Genomic DNA, 23,454 nt, shown 5'->3' with positions numbered 1-23,454 from the left:
CTTTTAAGCTGTGTGGGAGGACACAAAACGCTTTGACAAAAGAATTAGCATAAAATGACCGTAAAGTGCAATAGGACCGGCAAGGAGGGGGGAGAGGGGGAGGGGAGTGTGAAGGGGAATGACCGTAACGTAGAGGACCAGCACAGGAGGGGGAGGGGAGTTTACAAATGTGGTTTGAAGTGAAATAAGCTGCAATGAAAGTTTGGTATATCACTACTTGGATAAATATACTACCATTGAAATTAGTTTAATGTCTGGTATGATTTAGTACCCCGGGGTTTACAAATTGAGCTGCACTTGTGGTGATTGCTATATCGGTGAGACGAAACGACGTGTCTCTGACCGAATTCGCGAGCACAAATCAGATTTCAAACACGGCAGAACGAATTCTTCTGCCGTAGCTGACCACTGTTACAACGCTGTGGGTGATCACGATATCATTTTCTCCGATACCAAGGTCCTTTGTAAAGCCACGGGTTTTCATCAGAGATTTATCCACGAGGCAATTCAGATTTACAAACACAGAAACAATTTCAGCCGAGAAGATGGTTTCAAATTAAGCAATCATTGGAAAGATGTTCTATTTCACTTCACACCACATTTGTAAACCCCCCTCCCCCTCCCCCGTGCCGGTCCTCTACGTTACGGTCATTCCCCTTCACACTCCCCTCCCCCTCTCCCCCCTCCTTGCCGGTCCTATTGCACTTTACGGTAATTTTATGCTAATTCCTTTGCCAAAGCGTTTTGTGTCCTCCCACACAGCTTAAAAGGACGCAACCTGGGCTGGACTGTCTTCACTCCAACGCTGTCCTCGTGACAGTACGGTCCCCTTCACCTGATGAAGGCCACTTGTGTTGTGGCCGAAACGTCGTGATTTTTGTTTTTATTTTTTACCTACGTGACTTTACCGAATAGAACCGAAGAGTATGGATCCTTGCAGTCGCGAAAGCTTCAAAGCTGGAAACAATAACCTTAATAACAAACTCTGCGGGGCCTTGATGTATGCATTCCTTTTAAGGAGGTCTTGTTGTTGTCGTTAATCCACGTTGGGCCATGTCCATCAGTGGGGGTTGATTTTTTCTCAAGCCTCACCAACGTTGGCCAGCGCAGTTGTCACCTGTTTTGTACAAATACGACAATTAGGCCTTTAAAAAACAAACCACGATAGCGCCGGTGTTTGTTTGGCGTGTGTTTCACCATTCCAACAATCCTCAATCTCTTTAAGTCTCAATGTCCTTGAGTTTGTTTGGGCGTCACCCAGAACTGCCTGCTGGAAGGCTTCATCGGCCTCGGAGCGGCGCTCATGGCCATCGTCGTCCTCCCGGCGGAGTCGGCGAACCTTCTCAGCAGCATCCTCCTCCTCAACGGCGTCACCCTGGTGCCGAGCGCGCTGCAGTTCGGCGGCAGGTGGACGGGACGCAGGAAGCCGCCCCGGACGTCCAAGCTCCTGAGTCTGGCCTCCCTCTGCTGCTGTCTCGTTGCCTTAGCACTGTCGGTCGCCAAGGCGGCGTTGGTGGCGCCCGACGATGGCTCCACGGAGGCAAGAAGGTTCGCGCACCTGGCGCTGCTGCTGCTGAGCCTGCTGCTCGTGTCCCAGTCGTGGTGGGAGAACTTCCTGCCCGCCGGTTGGCTCCGGGAATTCCGCGACGCCATCGGCGAATCGCGGAACCTCGCCGAGTTCTACGGCTCGCTCGTGCGCACGCTCATCATCGTGGCGGTCGTGCTGCTGGACGCGGGCGTCGAGGGCGAGTGGAGGAGCTTCAGCGCCATCGGCGGCATCGCGGAACACCGCGAGAGCATGGCGCTCGCCCTGGCTCTGCTGGGCGTGCAGGTGGGCGCCTCCATCCTCTGCAAGTGGCTCGCGAACGCCGCCTGCAAGATCCGCCAGCAGGGGAGCTGCTTCGCCGCGCCGCTCTGCCTCGCCACGCCCGCCGCCCTGGCGGTCGTCTTCGCCCTCCACCTCGCGCTCGACGCCTCGGGCGACTCTCGCTACGACTGCGAGTCGGTCCGACGGTGGAACGGCTCCGAGCGGACGACGCCCGCAACCGCCTCACTCTTCTACGACCGCACGGCCGCCGCCGTCTGCTCGTTCTTAGGCGCTGGCGAGGACTCCGCGGTGGACGCCGTGGCCACGTTCGGCGCCGGGGCTCTGTGGTTGGCGGCGCTGCTGCTGGCGGCGGCGCCGGCGTTGCGCCCAGATGACGCGAGGCGCATGGAGCGCACACGCGAGCTCTTCGTGCGCCGCACCCCACAGCCTGCGTGTCTCGTCGCGGGGCTGCTGCTCAACCGGCGGCAGCAGCAGCAGGAGGAGGTGGTGGTGCTGGAGGAGAGGAGGTTCGTATGTTGGTGTTGGTGCGATGTATTGGACTTGCGTGTGTGACTATGAGCGTGTGTAACTATGAGTAATTTGTGACTAGGTATTAGGTGTGTGTGTGACTAGGGGTCTCTGTGAGTAGGTGTGTGTGTGTGTGACTAGGTTGGTTCATGTAGCCCGCATGCCCAGCTACCGCATGTTGAAACGGCTTTTGTTCGGCCGGATCGAGGGGGCTAGGCGGGCGCGGCACGGGCTAGAGAAGAGATGGAGTGATGTGGTACAGGGAGACGTGGAGCTGAGTGGACTTGCCGATGACTGGTACCAGCGGTGTCAAGATCGGCCTCTGTGGAGGAGGCTCGTGAAGGATGCTACTGGGCAGTTGGAGGCAGTCGCCCTCCAACAACAACGGAGGGTGGAGGAGCGACGCTCACAACAACGAGCCGAGCGCCGTGTGGCTAAAGCACGGCAGGTTGGCACAGGTGGTGCATCAGCCAGTCATCTCAGTCAGTCGACCCGTAGCACCTGGGTCTGCTCCGTGACCTCCTGCCAGCGGGCGTTCGACACTTCACGTGGCCTCAAGGTGCACATGGCCTGGCACAAGCGTCGTGGTGACGTCACCGCCACTTAGTGGCGAATGGCGGTTGTGTGACTAGGTGTCTCTGTGAGTAGGTGTGTGTGTGTGACTAGGTGTCTTTGTGAGTAGGTGTGTGTGTGTGTGACTAGGTGTCTCTGTGAGTAGGTGTGTGTGTGTGACTAGGTGTCTCTGTGAGTAGGTGTGTGTGTGTGACTAGGTGTCTCTGTGAGTAGGTGTGTGTGTGACTAGGTGTCTCTGTGAGTAGGTGTGTGTGTGTGACTAGGTGTCTCTGTGAGTAGGTGTGTGTGTGTGACCAGGTGTCTCTGTGAGTAGGAGTGTGTGTGTGACTAGGTGTCTCTGTGAGTAGGTGTGTGTGTGACTAGGTGTCTCTGTGAGTAGGTGTGTGTGTGACCAGGTGTCTCTGTGAGTAGGAGTGTGTGTGTGACTAGGTGTCTCTGTGAGTAGGTGTGTGTGAATAGGTCATGGCCTCCCCTTGCTCAAATTAGTAACTGGTGTGGTGTGTAAACATCACCACTGGGGAGACAAAGGCGGCTGGGCGTGGTGTTGGCCACCCACCCGCTTGTGTGCAGTGCCGGCCTTCATAGGTGCTCGCTATCAGCACGTCCCCCAACAGTTTGTTCAGGCTACACAGGGGAACTCTTTTTGTTTGCTGTATTTATGTGACGAGGTATAAGTGTCATTAGATGTCTGTGTGACAAGGTGTGTGTCTGTGTGACTAGGTGTGTGTCTGTGTGACTGGCCATAAACTCCCTCAAGTCCCGTTTCCCGCTTCATCGGTGCTAGTCGCTTACAGCCCTTGCCCCAACAGTCTCTCAAGGCTCTATGGGCGATCTTTGTTTTTAGTTTGTGTTAGTCTGATCGATGCCTTTGTCTATGTTTCGTGTTTTGAGTGTCGGAGGTTAAGTATGAGCAGTGTAATCAAAGCAGGATTTTTTTCTTTCTGAATTTATTTAATAATGATGACGATTTGTGACGTTTGCCCTTCTGTTCTACAGACTGAAATATGTCCATCCCACAATATGCCAATGCATAAAACAGAGAACCGCGCTCTGCGATTCCCTCTCTCAATCTGAACATGATTTCATCTTCTCGTTGTATCCTCTAGCAACCACAAGCAAGAGAGGGGTTGTGCGCAACCATGTGGCACGAGACCAAGGAGGAGATGACGAAGATCATCTCGTCCATCCTGAGGTGGTGTATTCCCTATCGCCCAATTCCATCAAGCGGCCGGATCCCAAGGGCCAGTGGGGGTCCCTCGCGAATATGCAGATGGGGTGTGGTCACGGCCCCGCGCACTTTCAAATGCCCTTCTGCGGCCGTCTGGAACACTCTTCCTTCCGATATTAGGAAACAACTGGAGCTATTTACTTTTAAATAATATTGACAACTAATTTCTTCAGAATTTATTTTTGTGTTTAGATTGTTGTCCTTCTCCTGCACATTCGATTATCTTGGTTGGGTATGTATGGTGTGAAATAAGTCCACCACACATACGTACATTCATTTCTGCAGGGCACCACACCAGTCAGGCTACCACGCTACCGCGTCCCTCCCTTCAGCTCAACGAGATTTGAGGATATTAATCTAAACTGCACGTTTAAAGTGTCCTGAAAAAAAAATATCGTGATATATGCAGCAATGCATATGCCGGTGAAAAAATGTTAAACAAAATAGAACCACATTACTGTGGCTCTTATTTGGACAATCTACAGCAATGCCATATTACCATGTCGCATATACGACCGTCATATTTCGACCTTGGACATTTAACCGCTTACACGCAGTGCAGTATTTGTGGGCGGTGTATTTTCAATTTTCTTTGGATGCTCGTAAATATGACATATTCACATGGAGCAGCGCGTTACTAACCTCGAGAACATTTGCCCTCCTTCGAACGTCGCAACTAATCAGCTGATCGTGTTTAACGCGGACCGGTCTTTGTATGTGACCATTGAACGATGTTTGTGAATTGTGCAAGCTGTAAACTTCTCTTGAGTTAACACGTCTGGGCTCCCGCAACAAAAAATATTATGATGCATGCTAATATTGAGAGCGTCGACAGGTGAGAGCCTGGGCAGGTGAGAGCCTCAACCAGGTGAGATCCTGGACAGATGAGAGCCTGGATGGGTTAGAGTCTGCTTCTTGGTTGCTGCTGCGTGTGCACCAGTGGGAGATACAGAGAGAGCTCCAGACGGCTGCTGACTGGTACAGCTACAGAGAAACGCACTCATCCAGAAGCCGGTGCCGGCGATGGGTAGAGGTCGTTGTGAGTTGAACTCAGTAGGATGCGGTGGAAGTTTGCTGTGATCAGTGGGATGAGAAAGGTGGAGGAAACGTTTCGGCGGGAGACCTTGGGAGAGCGCTCGATTGCAGAGGAGAGCGATGCTGTACCATGACCTTGACTCGATGGGGAGCGTGTGGCGGGATAACAATAACGACCCTTCCCCCTTGCCGCTGCCAGGCTAGACAGGAGTGAGCCAAAGGATCTCAACGTCGGTTCCCGCGGCGGAGGGAAGAAGAAGAATGAGAAAAAGGAGGAGATGGAGAAGAAGGAGAATAAGAAGGAGAAAGAAGAGGGGAAGGAGGGGCAGGATGGGAAGAAGGAGGAGGAGGAGAAAAATTAAGAAGAGAAGAAGAAGAAAGAGAATGAGGAAAAGAAGCAGAAGGAGGAAAAGGAGGAAAAGAAGTGGGAGAAGGAGGAGGGGAAGACGGTGAAGCGGGAACCGTACGACTTCTCGGCTCACATCTACTTCGACGACGCCTTCGAGAGGAAGGGAGATCGCATGGTGGTCAACCAGTTCGTGACCAGCCTCACGGACGTCATCGCTGAAGTGTGCCGGTCAGTGCACCGGATGTTATTCTGTGGTAGCGATGAGCTGGGTGGGTGGGTGGAGGGAGGGAGGGATGGATGGATAGAGGCACGGGCCTCGTAATAACAAAGCACGGGACGACACGGGGTGGTTAAGCTCAGCTCGTGGTGCGAGATACCACGGGAAGGATGGCAACAGGTTGCGCCGATGCCTTCGTTCAGAAATGAATAGATCATGGTGAACGATGACGATGATTGGTGATGGTCACGCAGATGAACGTCGTGAGTGCGGATCGCAGGGCCAGCAATGCCTTCCTTGCGTCACCATCACCGTTGTTGAGTGCAAATCCGAAGGTGCACAAACTGACAATTGGCCGGCAAACAGAGACACTATGGTGGGCGGTGTGATAGATGGACGTTCACGCGCGTGTTGAATTGAGCAGAAACCTCATCTGTTGAACTATTTTTTGCACCATACGTAGCCAACCTTGCTGTAGAGCGGACTAGGCGCTTAACATAATTTACACAAACGGTGCAGCACTGGGGAGATAAAAGCAGGCGGGTGTGGTGCTGGTCACCCACCCCCTTGTGTGCCGGGCCGTCCTTCATGGGTGCTACTGGCTAACAGCCCTTGCTCCAACACTCTGTTGAAGGCTATACGGGGGGATCTTTGTCTTTTGTTCGTGCGTTGGTAAGAATTTGGGCAACGAGACGACTCAGTCTGGGCGACCGAGGCCCTCGCCGTGGGTGGAGCAATCGAGCAGCGAAGTTCGTGTGAACAGTAACAATGGTTGTAGAAGTAGTAGCGATAGAAGTGAGATACGGAGGCGTCTGACTGGCAGAGAGCAAGCAAACGACTGGGAAATAATCTTTGAGTGCTGGATCATCAGTCACCCACGACTGCTGCTGCTTTACTCAATTCCGAATCAGAATATGTATTTATACTGCAGGAGGAATTCGATGAGCTAAAAGCTCTATTTCACAGATGTCCAGCAGGGGCGGGTCAGACCGTTACCTCAACAAACAACACGATAGGAGTGCAAAGTATAGGACAGGTTAGCAGATCACAAATAAAACGAAACTATTCTTTTTTTTACCAGGTAAGACCCACTGAGGTATAATCTTTTTTTTAGAAGCGCACTGGCCGCAAATGATAGCGTAACGAAGTGGCTTATCATGTGGAAATTTATAGCAGCAAAATAATCAAAATAAAAAAAATTGCGAGTGCAGCAGTGAGGTGGCAACTGGGGACTTCATCCCAGATATGACAGCAGTAGCAGCAATGGAACATAGTAATTGGGGCATGTCTTTTCTGTCGCTTGCGCTGCTGCTGCTGCTGATGTGAAGGTATTTTGAGAAAAACTCGAAGATTCCACAAGAGGCGCCCTCAATGGAGAGGACTCAGACGCCGTACGGAGCGCGACTCTCCTACAAACTCCCGCACGGCAACTCGCTGTGCGTGCACCTCAAAGACAAGGAGATGATCCGCCACCGCAAGTGCTTGTCCCAGGTATTTGTTGCATCCCTGGGCTTCAGATCTTCCGCCCCAAATCTCATTGGGCCACAAACCCTACAACCGCATCCACACTTAGAGCATAGTAGCAACAGCAACATCTGATGTGCTTCTACATGACGATGACGATTATGCACAATTGGAAAAGTAAATATCTCCGGTCAGTGTCCGGCGACGATACGTATGTATGCTGAACTTCTATCGCACTGTACCTCACCAACCATGCTAATTGGTGGTATAGAGAAAGATACAAATAAATAAACACAAAAAGCAGTTCTAAATAAATTAGTATCCAATCTAGAGTTAAAAGTGCACAGCTTCGGTGCATTCCTAATATCGACAGTGGTCACCACCTGGAACAGAGCGACTGAACACACAACGACTCAACACCCGATTCACAACACGAATGAAGGGAGAGGCATCATCACAGCAGCGATGATTCGCCACTCCGCTACTCCTGACGCAATCATCTGGATCGTCAACCACCTCGATGTAAATTTACAGCTCGCTCTACGAGTCGACATCAGCATCAGCCGTAAGAAGCAGATGGCAATAGCTCACATCTATTGAAGCCATCTGTATGCTACCTCGAGAGTCATGCTCTCATATTGAAATTAAATCACGTGATGATTAATTATTCGTTTCACGTGCGAATCAGTGCACACCATAGAGACGAAGATACCCCATATAGGCTCAGCAGGCTTTTTGGGGCAAGTGCTGTAAACGAGTTGCACACAGCAGTGTTGTCCGTGACCGAGTGTTCCCCGACTCGATTGATTTGGTGTTCCGTGGTGTTACCCGTTGAGTGCTATGATGATGATGACTGCACCAGGGTTGTTATCGATGTATCACAGCAATCTCACGCCGATGCTCATTTGCGTGTTGTTCTATTGCCTTCTATCCACGACTGGGGGGGGGGGAAGGTTGGTGGCGCTGTTGAGTTACACTTGAGCAGCACGCGCTGTCATGGCCATTGGGTCGAGAATAATAACGGAGCGGCAGCCAAAGAATGGAACTCATTGCAGAGAGGTGACCACTGGGGAGATGGAGCGATGGAATCAGTCGGTAATAGAGGTTCTGGGTGGATAACGACTCAGGATCTCATGAAACATCGCGACGACTTGGGTAGGTCTTAATCCAGTAGTGGATCAATCACGGCTGCTGCTGATGGTGATTGTTGTTATTAAACCCCTTGACGTGTTCTGTACAGGTGATGTACTTGTACTACCTCCTTGGCTGGAAGATCTACCACAAGATCCACACAGTTAAGAAAGATGAACAAGAGGAATGGGTAGAGGTAAGGATTTTGTAAACTGCAAAGACAACGACGCCTCATATATCCATTAACAAACTGTTGAGGCAAGTGCTGTTAGCGAGCACTTTTTAAGGGTGGGATGGCATGCGAGCGGGTCGTGTGTCCAACACCACGCCCATCCGCCTTTTTCTCGCCAGTGCTAATGTTTACTCATTTAAGGCTAAGCCGACATAGGGGAGGCCACTTTCAACTTAGCAGTATAAATGGGTAGGCCCTGCATATTCCGTGGATGGGCAGTTCTACATGCGGTGGGGTAGAGTGTGAGTATTCGCACTCTACCCCACCGCACGCGAACCGCACGCAAGCTGCCCATCCAGGGAACGTGCAGGGCCTACCCAATTATACTTCTCCCAAGACGTGGGAGCAGTGTGGAAGTGTAGGCCAAATACACCCTGCTCGGGTGCCGCCATGGCGAGATTTTAACTACCTCGCTTGGTATGCAGGAGGCACTGTGTTCGATCCCGACCCTGATGCCTGCATATTTTAAGTTTACGTGTCTCTCTCCCCTTGGCCGCATGGATATATCTCTGGGTCCTCCGGTTTTTCCCACCACATTTAGAATCAACATCACGCATTTCGTGTATTTGGCTGCTATAAATATCCAAATGATAATCCACTTTGTTGAGCTATTATTTGTGATAGCCAGGTCGCTTCTGAAAAGAGCTAATTGCCCAGTGGGTCTTGCCTAGTAAATTTAAATTGTTTCGTTTGTTAGAGGGTCTCTCTCTCTCTCTCAGGCCCATTCCCTCTGGGTTGAGGCCCAGGCATAGCGTGCACTATGCGTGTCTCTGCACACAGAGTCGGCACATTTAGAAGTTAATCTTTGGTTGCCTTTCTGGCACAATCTGTCACTCAACGCGCCATCATCACGTTGATACTCAAAATAGTGTACTGGGTTCCACGGAGGCACACACTTGAACTCGGAGGCAACACGTTTATTCTTACACCCCAACAGGGTAACTACATAAACATACAGCAGGTTAACTAGACGACAACGGGTAACTAGACCACTACGGGGTAACTACATAACCGGGTCAGTAAGTAACACACTGCCTGACCCACGATGCCGAGCGTAAAGACCGACGATCGAGGATCGAAGAGGCGTAGCACCGACGCGTTCCATTCCAACAGACAGCCTGGATCGGCTCTCGGGACCTCCCTTTTATGCCCCTGAGCGTGGCCTGGCTCCGACCTCGGCTACGCACCCTTCTGGATATTACCAGAAGGTTCTGGGCCTAATATCACGTGTCCCTCTCGCCACCTTTTGGCCCCCCTCATTTTCCTGTTCTGGTCACGTGCCCTCTCGGGTTCACCTAGACTGTCACGTCCTCAACTGCCCTCTCTCTGATAGTCACCAGAAGCATGCCCCGTAAGGCGCCCTTCCATGCCAAACATACTCTGGTGCCAGAGAGAGGCTCTAACACGCACAGTTCCCCTCTTCTGTCAGTAGCTGGCGCTAAACGCCGTAGTGACCCAATATAGGTCACTACAATAGCAATATAACTTTCTATACAAAAAGAAAAAAATATATACACTTATTACAGTTGTTTAAAATAGAAGTGTAAAATAGGTTTGCGGCTGAAATTTATTTGTATTTATGTTTAACTTCTTTAACACCGTACGTAGCCAACCGTGCTAATCGGAGGTGTGGGGGCAGGACAACACACCAAACACAAAAAGCAGTTCTAGAGAATGTAGTTTCCAATCTAATTGATTATTTAAAAGTGCAAACCTCCAGTTGCTTCCTAATATCGGAAGGAAGAGCGTTCCAGACAACCGTAGAAGCGCATCTGAAAGCGCGAGATGCAGTGCCCATCTTTGTTCGATGGCTCGCCCAAAGCCGCTGCTGCGAGGATTACCGGAGTTAGTTGTTGGTGTACGCAAGCGAAAAGAGCCGCGTTGTTGCTGTTGAGTTGTCACTTAATGAAGTGACGATGGAGTCGAGTGTGCGCACCGCTTCAGGGAGGTTGTTTCCAGAGGTTGTAGCGCTGCAGATAGAAACGATCTCTCCACCCGCGTGGTTGTTATTAGGAATCCACTGGAGCTATGCACTTTTAAATAATCTATTTGAACACTCATTTCTGTGAAATGCAGTTTGTGTTTAGTTTGTATCCTTTCCTGACGAACATGGTTGGCTACATACGATGCGAAAGAAGTTATACATACATACAATACATACAGCTAAGGCCGTAGCCATGGAGTCAACATTGGGGGGGACTAAGTCTTCCAGGGGGTCTCCCCCAGAAAAAAAAATCTTAATTTGAATACTGGTTTCCTGCCATTTCCTGCCTAAAATATATAAAAAATATTCACTAACACATAGGACTTTTTTTTTACAATAATGTCTAATAGTGTATTGTATTCCAATGCTCTGTTTTTTCTTATTTACCTTTTCTTGTTTCATTGTATGTAATGGCAGAGATCAGGGATTAATAAAGTACAACCATAACTACAATCATATAAACAGAAATTTGTTTTATAGCAATACATTGGGGGGGGACATTTTGAGCATATTTGAATATTGGGGGAGACATCCTCCTTGCATACAGCATGCATACGTTGTGTGTTTGGTTGTTAGAGGTTGGAGAAGGAGCGTTGGGGTTGAGGAGCTAAGTGAGCGGGTTGCTTTGCTTGCTCTGTACGAGGTCACGGCTGTAATGCCACCGCTGTTGCTGATCTGTCTCCATGCCACTACTCCCCGTTCACCGCCGCAGAGGAAGAAGCGCAACACCTACGTGCTGGCCTTGGACGGAGACACGGACTTCTACCCCTCGGCGCTCTCCATGCTGGTCGACCGACTCACGAGGGACTCCACCGTTGGCGCCGCCTACGGGAGAATTCACCCGACGGGCGTGGGTGCGCAGACAGCTGTGGTGTGTGTGGTGGTGCAGGGTGTGTGTGTGGTGCAGGATGTGTGTGTGTGGTGCAGGATGTGTGTGTGTGGTGCAGGATGTGTGTGTGTGGTGCAGGATGTGTGTGTGTGGTGCAGGATGTGTGTGTGTGGTGCAGGATGTGTGTGTGTGGTGCAGGATGCTTGTGTGGTGCAGGATGTGTGTAGTGCAGGATGCTTGTGTGGTGCAGGATGTGTGTGGTGCAGGATGTGTGTAGTGCAGGATGCTTGTGTGGTGCAGGATGTGTGTAGTGCAGGATGCTTGTGTGGTGCAGGATGTGTGTGGTGCAGGATGTGTGTAGTGCAGGATGCTTGTGTGGTGCAGGATGTGTGTAGTGCAGGATGCTTGTGTGGTGCAGGATGTGTGTGGTGCAGGATGTGTGTAGTGCAGGATGCTTGTGTGGTGCAGGATGTGTGTAGTGCAGGATGTGTGTGTGGTGTAGGATGCGCGCGTGTGTGGTGCAGAGTGGTGGTGCAGTGGTTAGTGCACTGCACTATGAACCTGGCGACCCAAGTTCGATTCTCGCTCAAGGTCAACACCAGTGACGATTATCTGAACCCGTACAGCGGCTCCCCTAGGTCAACTCAGCCTCAAATTATAACCTGGTACGATGTTTAAATGTCGCCGCTGGGGAGACAAAGGCGGCCGGGCATGGTGCTGGCCACCCACCCCCTCGGTGTGCCGTGCTGGCCTTCACAGGCGCTTCTTGTGAACAGCACTTGTTCCAACTGTCTATTAAGGCTACACAGGGGATCTTTGTCTTTGGTGCGGGATGTCACCAGATATCAGCAGCGCCGAGCCTGGACAGCGCTTGAGAATGGGTGCGTGTGGATGGCAGATGTGTACAGCGTGATTTTACTGGTAGGAAACGTAGTGCACTGGAAGCCCAACCGGGATTAATTCACAGGAGGCAGGGGATTAATTGTGTATGTCTGTGGATGTCTGTCCACGTGGGAGGGGTGCGGCTGGGTGGAGAAGGGATGGTAGGGAGGGGCTGGGTGGGGAGGGTGGGGAGGGGCTGGGTGGGAAGGGTGGGGCTGGGTGGGGGGTGGGAGGGGTGGGGCTGGGTGGGGTGGGGCTGGGTGGGGAGGGGCTGGTCACCCCGTGATGCCCTTATATGGACTGGAAGCCCAACCGGGATTAATTCTCACAGGAGGCAGGGGATTAAGTGTGTATGTCTGTGAATGTCTGTCCACGTGGGAGGGGTGGGGCTGGGTGGAGAGGGGAGGGTAGGGTGGAGCTGGGTGGAGAGGGGAGGGTAGGGAGGGGCTGGGTGGGGAGGGGCTGGGTGGGGAGGGGAGGGTGGGGCTGGGTGGTGGGAGGGGTGGGGCTGGGTGGGGAGGGGCTGGTCACCCCGTGGTGCCCTTATAAAACTCAACGTTTAACCTACTCACGCCAGCTTGTGCCCGCCCTCACAGTCGGGCATATTTGCGGAATACACCACGCCGCCGTTGACCCTGGCCATTGACCGAGCAACCCAACGTTCCTACCAGCTCCCTCCACAGGAATGTGTTAATTGTTTACAAGTTATGGAAATGTGAAACCCGCGACAGTGATTAACGTTCGGATCGGATCTGATTTTGTTGATTTCGCATTCTGGGTGGGGAAATCAACGCCCCGCCCACCCCCACTTCCTGGTCGTGCCACACAATTTAACTGTGCGAACCGCATGCCCGCCCCGCACGTTTTATTGCTCGGCTTTTTATTGCTCGGCGTATTAACTTCAGCACCTTGAACGCCTTCGCCTCTGTTAAAGTCCTGCAGTAAAATGGCACTCAACCCAATCAGATTACGCACAACCGTTGCAGGTCGGAATTAAGCATTCAACAATTAATTCCCATCAGGTTATCGTTGAAGTAATTGGAAAACATGCAAATGCAGTGGCCTAGGGTGTCCCTGATGCAATCCTCACGCAAGATTCACCCTCAGTGCACACGCTGTTTCAGCAGACTAACAGAACGCCAGTTTCACACGTAGGCTTTTGCAAGCAATATTATTCATAATAAAGGTTTTTGTGTTAGTTCGCATAAGTATAAATGTTTAGTAACCCTCTACCTCCCTACACAGCCAGTCAGGTTTGTCACTTAAACAAAATGCGCCAATTAATGACTGCTTCAGCCCACCCGTGTATTGGAGAGTAAATCTACAACATTTACAATTCGAGTACGATTTGTGAAATCGCCCGATGATGCTGAATGCAATTACCAGCAAAACCTCGTACTCAAATTGTAAATGTGTTGTCTCTCTCTGCTTGTGTCTGTCTTTGTGTCTCCGTGTTTGTCTTGTCTCTTTCTCAAATTTTACACTTAACTTCTAATTTAGTAATCTTTGGAAGAACGTAATCAACCAGGCTATGCGTTAATTGTGTGTTGACCAACTCTCTGTGTTGCATTGCAATACTTTCCCAAATTTTACTAAGTTTTTTTATTCAGTTGATTTTCTCTGTGTCTCCATGTTCTCTTTAGTATTTCCTGCAGTCACGAAAGCTCCAAAGCTCTCATTGACGTGCTAATTTATCTACCCCCCCTCTCTCTCTGCCCCCCGCTCTCTCTATTTAAGTCCTCGACACAGAGGCCATGTTTCTCTGTGTGCCTATGTGTGTGTCTCTCTCTGCTGACGTGTCTGTATATGTGTCTCCGTGTCCGTGTTTTGTCTCTCAAATTTAGCAATCTTTGGAAGAGTGTAATCAACCAGGTAGGGTTGATTACGTTGTATTGCATTATATTTCTAAGTTGACCAGGTTTGTTTTTTCTCATTCATTCGTACCTGATGATGATTGCTTGTGTTGCAATCGAAACGTCGTATTCTATTATTTAATTTATTTTGTTTCTACGTGACTTTACCGAAAGAACCAAAAAGTAATTCCTTCAGTCACGAAAGCTCCAAATCAAGCTTACTGGCTGTGTTGGATGGAGGAGGGTTATGACACATTTATACTTACGTGATCTAACCCAAAAACCTTTAATGTGAATCACAGAACGCCGTTGCTACCACAACTACTCGGGATGTTTAAATAAAGTTAAATAAACACACACGTAAGCACAGTGGAAGGATTGTAATTAAATCAACACGCATCCACCACAGCAATACCGAGTGGACATGGAGCAGGATTAGTATATCATGAAGTGGTCTGAGAAAGACCACTACCACCGCTAGTAATGGAAGTTTAACTTTACATAACTCAAATGAAATACCAAAATACTGCAAAGACTTCGGAGTAAATTACGCAAATCCTATGGAATTGTTAAGTGAAAACAAAATCAATATCATTATTATCAGCCGTGGTCCATACACTGCGGGATGAAGGCCTCCCCCCAAGTCGTCGCCATCTCTCACGACTCGCGGATGTAATAATCCAACACATCGCCAACCTTGGTAATCTTTCGATTTAAAGCTTTCGTGACTGCGATGATTCATCTTCTTTGGTTCTTTCGGTAAAGTGACGTAGAATGAGAATAAAATAATAAATTGATAAAATAAAATAACACAATAATATTCTCACGACGTTTCGGCCACAACACAAGCGGCCTTCATCAGGTGAAGGGACGAGACTGTCTGGTAGGACAGCGCTGGAGTGAAAGAGCCACGTTCAGATCACGGCCTTTAAGCTGTGTGAGAGGAACAAAGCGCCCTCAACTTTAGCACCACGGATAGCTAAAGTTGAGGGCGCTTTGTTCCTCTCACACAGCTTAAAGGCCGTGATCTGAACGTGGCTCTTTCACTCCAGCGCTGTCCTACCAGACAGTCTCGTCCCTTCACTTGATGAAGGCCGCTTGTGTTGTGGCCGAAACGTCGTGAGAATATTATTGTGTTATTTTATTTTATCAATTTATTATTTTATTCTCATTCTACGTGACTTTACCGAAAGAACCAAAGAAGATGAACCTTGGTAATCGTCCAACCTTCCTGACCAGCTGGCTCGCAAACAATAAATAAATAGATGGCCATGAAATCTGCCAGGAGAAGATAGCAGTGGGCATGAGCTGGCACGTGCCATGCTGAGCTGAGGCAGATCACAGGCTGACTAACACCAATTCTAGATTTAAAGCTTTCGTGACTGCAAGGATCCATACTCTTTGGTTCTATTGGGTAAAGTCACGTAGGTAAAAAAATAAAATAACAAAAATCACGACGTTTCAACTACAACACAAGTGGCCTTCATCAGGTGAAGGGACCAACCTGTCCGGAGGACAGCGTTGGAGTGAAAAAAGTCAAGCGCAGGTCGCCTCCTTTAAGCTGTGAGTGGGTAAACAGAAAAGACGTCTTGACAAAGGAATTAGCATAAAATGTAAAGCTGTGCAAGCTCGCAAATAGAATCAAAGATACATTAGCACCACCGTGAGAGTTTGGGATGCCACTAATTGAATGAACATACTGTACCATTAAACAAGTCCAGCGCAGGTCGCATCCTTTAAGCTGTGAGTGGGTAAACAGAAAAAACGCCTTGACAAAGCAATTAGCATAAAAATGTAAAGCTGTGCAAGCTCTCAAATAGCATCAAAATACATTAGCACCACCGTGAGAGTTTGGGATGCCACTAATTGAATGAATATACTGTACCATTAAAAATTCCTTTAACGTTTGGTTCGATTTAGAACATCTTTCCAATGGTTGCTTAATTTGAAGCCATCTTCTCGGTTGAAATTGTGTCTGTGTTTGTAGATCTGGATTGCCTCGTGAGCAAATCTCTAATAAAACCGGTGGGTTTGCAAAGAACCTTGGTATCGGAGAAAATTATATCGTGATCACCCACAGCATTGTAACAATGATCAGCCACGGCAGAAGAATTCGTTTTGCCATGTTTCAAATCTGATTTGTGCTCGCGAATTCGGTCAGAGACATGTCGCTTTGTCTCCCCGATATAGCAATCACCGCAGGTACAACTCAATTTGTAAACCCCGGGGTACTGTAAGTCAGGAATGACATCCTTCACGGATGGGATCATATCACGGTCTCTTTGTTCACTAAGGTCCCAGTACCTGATACCATTGAAATAATTGAAAATTTGGTCCAACATGGACTAGACCCCGACACACCTGCACTGGTTAGGCACTGCCTCAAAAATACCTACTTGGAATGGCTCCTTCTACAAACAAAATGAGGGTACCCCCATGGGATCCCCCTTGTCACCAGTGATAGCCAATATTTTCATGGAGAAATTTGAATCAGACGCCATCCAGACTTCCACCCTCAGACCTTCCCTGTGGAATAGATATGTGGATGACACTTTTGTCATTTGGCCACATGGCCTCCCAGCTCTGAACCTTTTCCTACGCCACATCAATTCCAGACATCCCGCCATCAAATTCACCATTGAAGTGGAGAAAGATGGCAAGCTACCATTCTTAGATGTTCTGTTTGAGAGGAGACCTGATGGCTCATTGGGGCATTCTGTCTACAGGAAACCCACCCACACAGATTCCTACTTGAAACCTGATTCCCACCACCACCCAGCCCAAAAGAATTATCTCATCAAAACTTTATACCATAGGGCTCATTGCATTTCGGACCAACACCACCTGACCAGTGAATTAAAACATGTACACCTGGCCCTCAAAAGGAATGGATACTCTGACCGTACCATCCGCCAAACTGTTTCTCCCTCCATACAGAAACAACCACTTGATACTCCGGTCAAAACCATCACACTACCATATATAGCAGGCGTTACTAAAAAGATTTCCAAAATTCTAAACAAACACAAGATCCAGGTCCGGTTCAATACAGTACACAAAATTCGTGATCTGATCCCATCCGTGAAGGATGTCATTCCTGACTTACAGTACCCCGGGGTTTACAAATTGAGTTGTACCTGCGGTGATTGCTATATCGGGGAGACAAAGCAACATGTCTCTGACCGAATTTGCGAGCACAAATCAGCTTTGAAACACGGCAAAACGAATTCTTCTGCCGTAGCTGATCATTGTTACAACGCTTTGGGTGATCACGATATAATTTTCTCCGATACCAAGGCTCTTTGCAAACCCACGGGTTTTTATCAGAGATTTGCTCACAAGGCAATCCAGATCTACAAACACAGACACAATTTCAACCGAGAAGATGGTTTCATATTAAGCAACCATTGGAAAGATGTTCTAAATCGAACCAAACGTTAAAGGAATTTTTAATGGTACAGTATATTCATTCAATTAGTGGCATCCCAAACTCTCACGGTGGTGCTAATGTATTTTTGATGCTATTTGAGAGCTTGCACAGCTTTACATTTTTATGCTAATTCCTTTGTCAAGGCGTTTTTTTCTGTTTACCCACTCACAGCTTAAAGGAGGCGACCTGCGCTGGACTTGTTTAATGGTACAGTATGTTCATTCAATTAGTGGCATCCCAAACTCTCACGGTGGTGCTAATGTATCTTTGATTCTATTTGCGAGCTTGCACAGCTTTACATTTTATGCTAATTCCTTTGTCAAGGCGTCTTTTCTGTTTACCCACTCACAGCTTAAAGGAGGCGAACTGCGCTTGACTTTTTTCACTCCAACGCTGTCCTCCAGACAGGTTGGTCCCTTCACCTGATGAAGGCCACTTGTGTTGTGGTCAAAACGTCGTGATTTTTGTTATTTTTTTTTTACCTACGTGACTTTACCCAATAGAACCAAAGAGTATGACTAACACCAAACAGTGTTGTATATGTGGGTTATGAAAAATTTATGAAAATAATGAAAATTAAATGAAATTTAAAATTAGCATAATTTATCCAAAATTACATGAATATGTGTAATTATGCATATAAATTATGCTAATTCGATATATAATCGTATTAATTTATGCGAGTGGGTGTGGTTATGATACTGCAGGTCGTTATGATAATCGGGCCCAGCCTCGGTGACGAAGGTTGGTTATCAATTGGGATGAGACAATTAATCGCATGCAGTTATGCAGGTGTTGTGAGCGTGAATGAGAGAGTCAACTTGGCTTCGTTGTTTAACTCTGTATTAGCAATAAGGATACGATTATTCTTGCTTTAACATTTATTGATTATGTGTGTTAGTGTGCTTATGATAGGTCCACCAGGTTCAGATCTCAATCGCAGAGCAATTCTTATGCGGAATTTCAGAAAGAATCACACACAACCCTTCTGCTTTAATTAATTTTATTCTCTAGCTAAACTTTAATTTTGGATAATATGAGAATGCTCAATCTCGGAATTTCAACACAGCATTAACACGGTAACCATCACGATTGCGTTTCACTTTCATTCATTCCCCCCCGCGTAGCGCGAGCAGTTGGTGAGAGAGAGAGATGCTAAGAACATGCATATGCTATCCTAACAAAAACCTTAACCTTATAATATGCAAATTCGTATTTGAAAATTGCCCACACAGTACCACATCCCTTCATAGACCTTCAAGTCAATTCTTATCACGTTGTTTCACTTTGGGTATTGGCAATTAATTTTTATGCAATGTAACACGAACATATGAGAAATATGAATAAAGTCCTTAAAATTATGCGACGATATTCATACGAAAAACAATAAAACAAGTATTATTCCTAAAGGCACAAATGTGCGTTAATGGATTCGTTGGCAAGATTATGCCTTTGAAAAGAAAAAGGTACGACTCTTTTGCTTCTAAATGACCTTATCCACGTAACTCAATGGCAGCAGTGTTTTTCATTATCAATTGATTTTTAATGCACCGCCTTGGAGTGGCAACCCTTCTTGATTATCCCGATATGCGTATCGTGTGTCTTCTTTATCACTGGTTCAATTCTTTGCGTAAAGCAGACGCCGAGGTTGGCATCTCTTATGTCAAAAATGTGTTTGTTCCCTGCGGAGCAGTGGGGGTGTGAGGGTGAGCGTGTGGGGGAGGGGGCATATGAACACGGTACACAGTTTCTGTCCACAGCTGGCTGGAAGAGTCGGCACGACGCTCGCCGTCGTCGCGCCGATGGGTGTTGAGTGCGGGCCCGCTGCTCTCTCCTGGTGCTGCTCGAACGCTCTCAGCACTGGTGGCGCACCGTGGCATGAAGTGGCGCTGGTGGCGCGAACAGTGGCGCGCTGTAGCGCTGGCTGGCGCTGGTGGCGCGCTCTGAAGTGGCGCGCAGTGGTGGCGCTGGTGGCCCGAAGTGGCGCGCAGTGGCGCTGACACTCTTGCTGGTCAGGCTCTTTCCGCTGCTGGATAAGCCAAGTCGCACGCGCTCTCTCTGTTGAGATGCCCGAGCGCTCTCAGCTGATTCGTTGGCAGCCGGCTTCTTCACTGCTGGATGACTGAGCTGCACGCTCTTGCTTGGCAGCGCTGGTCGCGCTGCAGCTAGAAGCTGGCACTTGATGTAGGAATAAAGTTTTGAGTGATACTTCGTCCCTTCGGCTCTGAAATCACTTTCGTTGATACATCGCGACTCGGCGATCCTCGCTACTCAGCGAGGCTCGCGCTTCTTGGAGCCAGCCATTCGCTGCGACTGCTCGTGTCTTGTCGAACTTCTTGAACTGTTGATCTGTCTTGACTGAACTTTTGAAAAAATGGTTGGACCGTTATATATATAAAAAAAAATCTCCGCTCTGCGCAGTGAAAAGGGGGGGGGGCGTGGCCTGTGTGTGTGTGTGTGTGTACATGCGTGTGTGTGGCATTCCACAAGCCATCTGCGTTATATGATCCTGGGGGGCGGAGGGGACGACCCTCTTTGTAACAACAAGCCATTCCTCACTGGGTGTTAAATTATTTTCTCGTGCTGCGGGGAGAGACAAAGACGGCCGGGATCTCTTTCTCTCTCCAACCCTTGAGTGAGAGAAAACAGATACCCCCTTTTCACCGTCCTTCCGTGGCAGTCTGGAGATTTCGCAGATAACCTCTGCCCTCTCTTGGAGTTTATTATTCTATACATTTATGTCCTTTTTACGATTTCCATCTGTGTTTGCGTGTTTTTGGGTTTGTGTGTTTTATGGATTATTTTTCTTTATTATTAAAAAAAATATATATCGGCAGATATTATTGTTAATATCAATTTTGGAAAAAGCTCATATCCAACAATAGTTACGACGAAATCAAACTACATGGCACGCACTAATATCTAATCTCGATGCTTTAACGGCACAATTCAAATGTCCTTCGTTTATTAAGTGGTCAAGCTAGGCGGGACCGGCTAGGACACCCAGGAAACCGGAGAGCACAGATTTAGCCACTCCTTGACTTATTCTTATAACAAAAATCACATCTATTTATGAATGCACATTTTTTAATAAATAACAAATACGCAATTAAAACAGGAGAATAATTCAAAGAGCATGTATTGTTTTACTTGACCCCACCCATCCCTCTGCTCCCTGCCCTCCCGCTTTCCCACCGTGGCCTCCCGGATCGCTCTTCCCGGCTTGCTTCTCTTCCTCACCTCCTGCCCTCTCTCATAACCCCCTCCTTTCGTCTCCCCAGCATTCCCTTCCCTACCCTCTAGCCGTCCACTCTTTCTCCAACCCCTCCCTCCCTCTCCACCCCCAAATGTCTCCGATCTTCCCCTCCATTGCCCACCTGCCTATTCCCTCTCCCTCCTCCTGTACCTCCCCACCCCTCCTCTTGACTCGCCCTTAATCCCCCGTAGTCCGCAATTACATTTCCTCCCAATCTCGGAATTCAAAGTTCTAACCTCGCTCTCCATACTTACAAAAAAACGTCCTTTGGTTGTGGTTTCAATGCAAAACCCACAGTCCTTTTTTCAGCACATATACATACAACGTACATACAGCATGAATACAATACACAATACAACATATAACCCACATACAACATATAAAAACAACATACGTACAACATAAATGAATCCAAGAAAGCCACACCTGAATCGTAGGACTGCTCCATTGGGTTTTCACTTTGAGTTGCGTTCAGCCAATTAACCACAATTGTTTATACACCGACAGGGCCGCTCGTCTGCTACCAGAAGTTCGAGTACGCGGTAGGCCACTGGCTACAGAAGACGGCCGAGCACGTGATGGGCTGCGTTCTCTGCAGCCCTGGCTGCTTCAGCCTCTTCCGAGCCAAGGCCATCATGGATGACAACGTCCTCAAGACCTACACCACAGTGGCCACCGAGGCCCTGCAGTACATCCAGTACGACCAAGGTAAGCGTCGACGTGTGTTTGGATCTCGCACCTCCTATTAGCACGGTTGGCTACGTGTGGTGCGAAAGAAGTTCAACATGTATACATGTCACGCTGGCGAGATGTTAACTCCCAAGCTTGGTATACAGGAGGTCGTAAGTTCCATCCCGACCCTGACGCGTGTATATTGCAATTTGCGTCTCTCTCCCCATGGTTGCGTAGACTTTCTAAGGGTCCTCTAGTTTTTCCCTCATTTAGATGCAACATCACGTGCTTAGAATCTCTGTGATTGCCAACAAGGGTTTTGCCACCAAGTACGAAGTCATGTTTTGCAGAGGGGTCAAATACTTATTTCCCTCATTAAAATGCAAATCAATTCATAACATTTTTGACATGCGTTTTTCTGGATTTTTGTTGTTGTTATTCTCTCACTGTTCAAATAAACCTACCATTCAAATTATAGACTGATCATTTCTTTGTCAGTGGGCAAACGTACAAAATCAGCAGGGGATCAAGTACTTTTTTCCCTCACTGTATCGTGGTAATACTTGGGCCAAGACCCCGCAAGATCAATTTAATACGTAGACTTTCACGACCAATATTCATGATTCACAATTCATTCCTGCTGGATTAGATTGTCGTGTAGGTTTAGTGTAAATTTGTTTTAACTATAAGCGTCCAACACCCGACAGAGCCAATCAGGTAAGGTTGTTAGGTCATGGGGAAACTACGTCGATTTTGGTTTAATTATCAAAATCCGAATATTGAAAGGCAAGCAAAATATAAAAAATGTTTGAAGGTGGATGATGCTGGTTGGATGTAGTTGCTGTGGCTCCTGCGTATGCAGCAGTGGGAGATGCAGAGAGAGAGAGAGATAATTGCAGAGGGCTACTGCCGGTGCAGCTACAGAGATATGCCGCTCGGCCAGGAGCTGGTGCTGGCTGTGGGTATTATGAGCCGGTTACCCTCTACCTCGCGGACGTCCCCTCTTCCATTTGTTGGTGCAGGTGAGGACCGCTGGCTGTGCACGGTGATGCTGCAGCAGGGCTGGCGCGTCGAGTACTGCACCGGATCGGACGCCTACACCAACGCCCCGCAGGAATTCAAGGAGTTCTTCAACCAGCGGAGGCGTTGGGGCCCCTCCACGATGGCGAACACCTTCAGCATCCTGGAAAATGGCGTCCGCACGGCCAAGAAGAACCCGTCCATCTCTCGGCTCTATATTCTTTATCAGATCATCGAACCCGACCCTGACGCCTGTATATTTGGAGTTCGCATGTCTCTCCTCGTGGTTGTGTTGATTTTTATCCGGGTTCTCCGGTTTTTCTCTCTACATTTAGAATCAAAATCACGCGTTGAGTATTTGGCTGCTATAAATTTCTACGTAATAAGCCACTTCGTTCAGCTATAATTTGTGGCCAAGTTGCTTATGAAGAAGAGCTACATAGCTCAGTGGGCCTTATCTGGTATATTAAAAATAGTTTCGTTTTAAAAAAAAGTTAACTTGGAACACTTCTGCTCACAGTCGTGCATGGCTTCAAGTCGTCACTCAGAGTTGTTCCTTCCACGAGATTTTTGATTGCAAATATTTAACGATAACAATTGGCCATCGTTGGGTGTTTAACGCATACAACCTCAAAGTGAGTGGTCGTGTTAATCCTCTCATCATAACGTATGCGCACTGCTTGCGTTTTAAAAATATTGCGAGTCGTATTGCTTGTGTACCAGGGTATTCAAACTGCTGCATGTTTCTTTCAGCCAAAAAATTCCATACACACAGGCTGCACGATTCTGTTCATCTGAGTGCACTCTTTTCTTTACAGCTGATTGAACGGTTGTCGTCAATCATGGTGGTGATGATGGTGGTGGTTGTGGTGATGAGATGATACTGGTAGGAAACGTAGTGGACTGGAAACCCAACCGGGATTAATTCACAGGAGGCAGGGGATTAATTGTGTATGTCTGTGGA

At 48.3% G+C, this 23,454-nt stretch overlaps 2 protein-coding genes across 3 annotated transcripts; both read left to right on the top strand.

The window, feature by feature from the left end:
• The first annotated feature begins 118 nt into the window (after window positions 1–118).
• On the top strand, window positions 119–5,376 carry LOC142923055 (uncharacterized). The gene is made up of 3 exons (XM_076063993.1): window positions 119–124; window positions 1,262–2,334; window positions 4,015–5,376. Exons 1-3 carry the CDS (start codon window positions 119–121, stop codon window positions 4,073–4,075), a joined length of 1,140 nt encoding a protein of 379 aa, XP_075920108.1. The 3' UTR covers window positions 4,076–5,376.
• On the top strand, window positions 5,377–23,237 carry LOC142923056 (chitin synthase chs-2-like). 2 transcript variants are annotated; one of them, XM_076063995.1, is made up of 6 exons: window positions 5,377–5,748; window positions 7,066–7,228; window positions 8,442–8,528; window positions 11,261–11,402; window positions 21,306–21,506; window positions 22,493–23,237. In XM_076063995.1, the coding sequence occupies exons 1-6, from the start codon at window positions 5,693–5,695 to the stop codon at window positions 22,894–22,896; spliced, it is 1,053 nt and encodes a 350-aa protein (XP_075920110.1). In that variant the 5' UTR covers window positions 5,377–5,692; the 3' UTR covers window positions 22,897–23,237. The 2 variants fall into 2 exon arrangements, with proteins under 2 accessions (XP_075920110.1, XP_075920109.1); XM_076063994.1 differs by lacking the exons at window positions 21,306–21,506; window positions 22,493–23,237 and having other exon boundaries at window positions 11,261–12,410.
• Window positions 23,238–23,454: the final 217 nt, after the last annotated feature.

This window comes from Petromyzon marinus, unplaced genomic scaffold (genome assembly GCF_048934315.1).
Source record: "Petromyzon marinus isolate PM22_M1 ecotype Great Lakes invasive population unplaced genomic scaffold, UKy_Petmar_22M1.pri1.0 PM_Scaffold_26, whole genome shotgun sequence".
In the NCBI taxonomy this organism is placed as follows: domain Eukaryota; kingdom Metazoa; phylum Chordata; class Hyperoartia; order Petromyzontiformes; family Petromyzontidae; genus Petromyzon; species Petromyzon marinus.
Note: the sequence above shows the minus strand (reverse complement) of the source record. Positions and strands in the feature narration are given on the sequence as shown.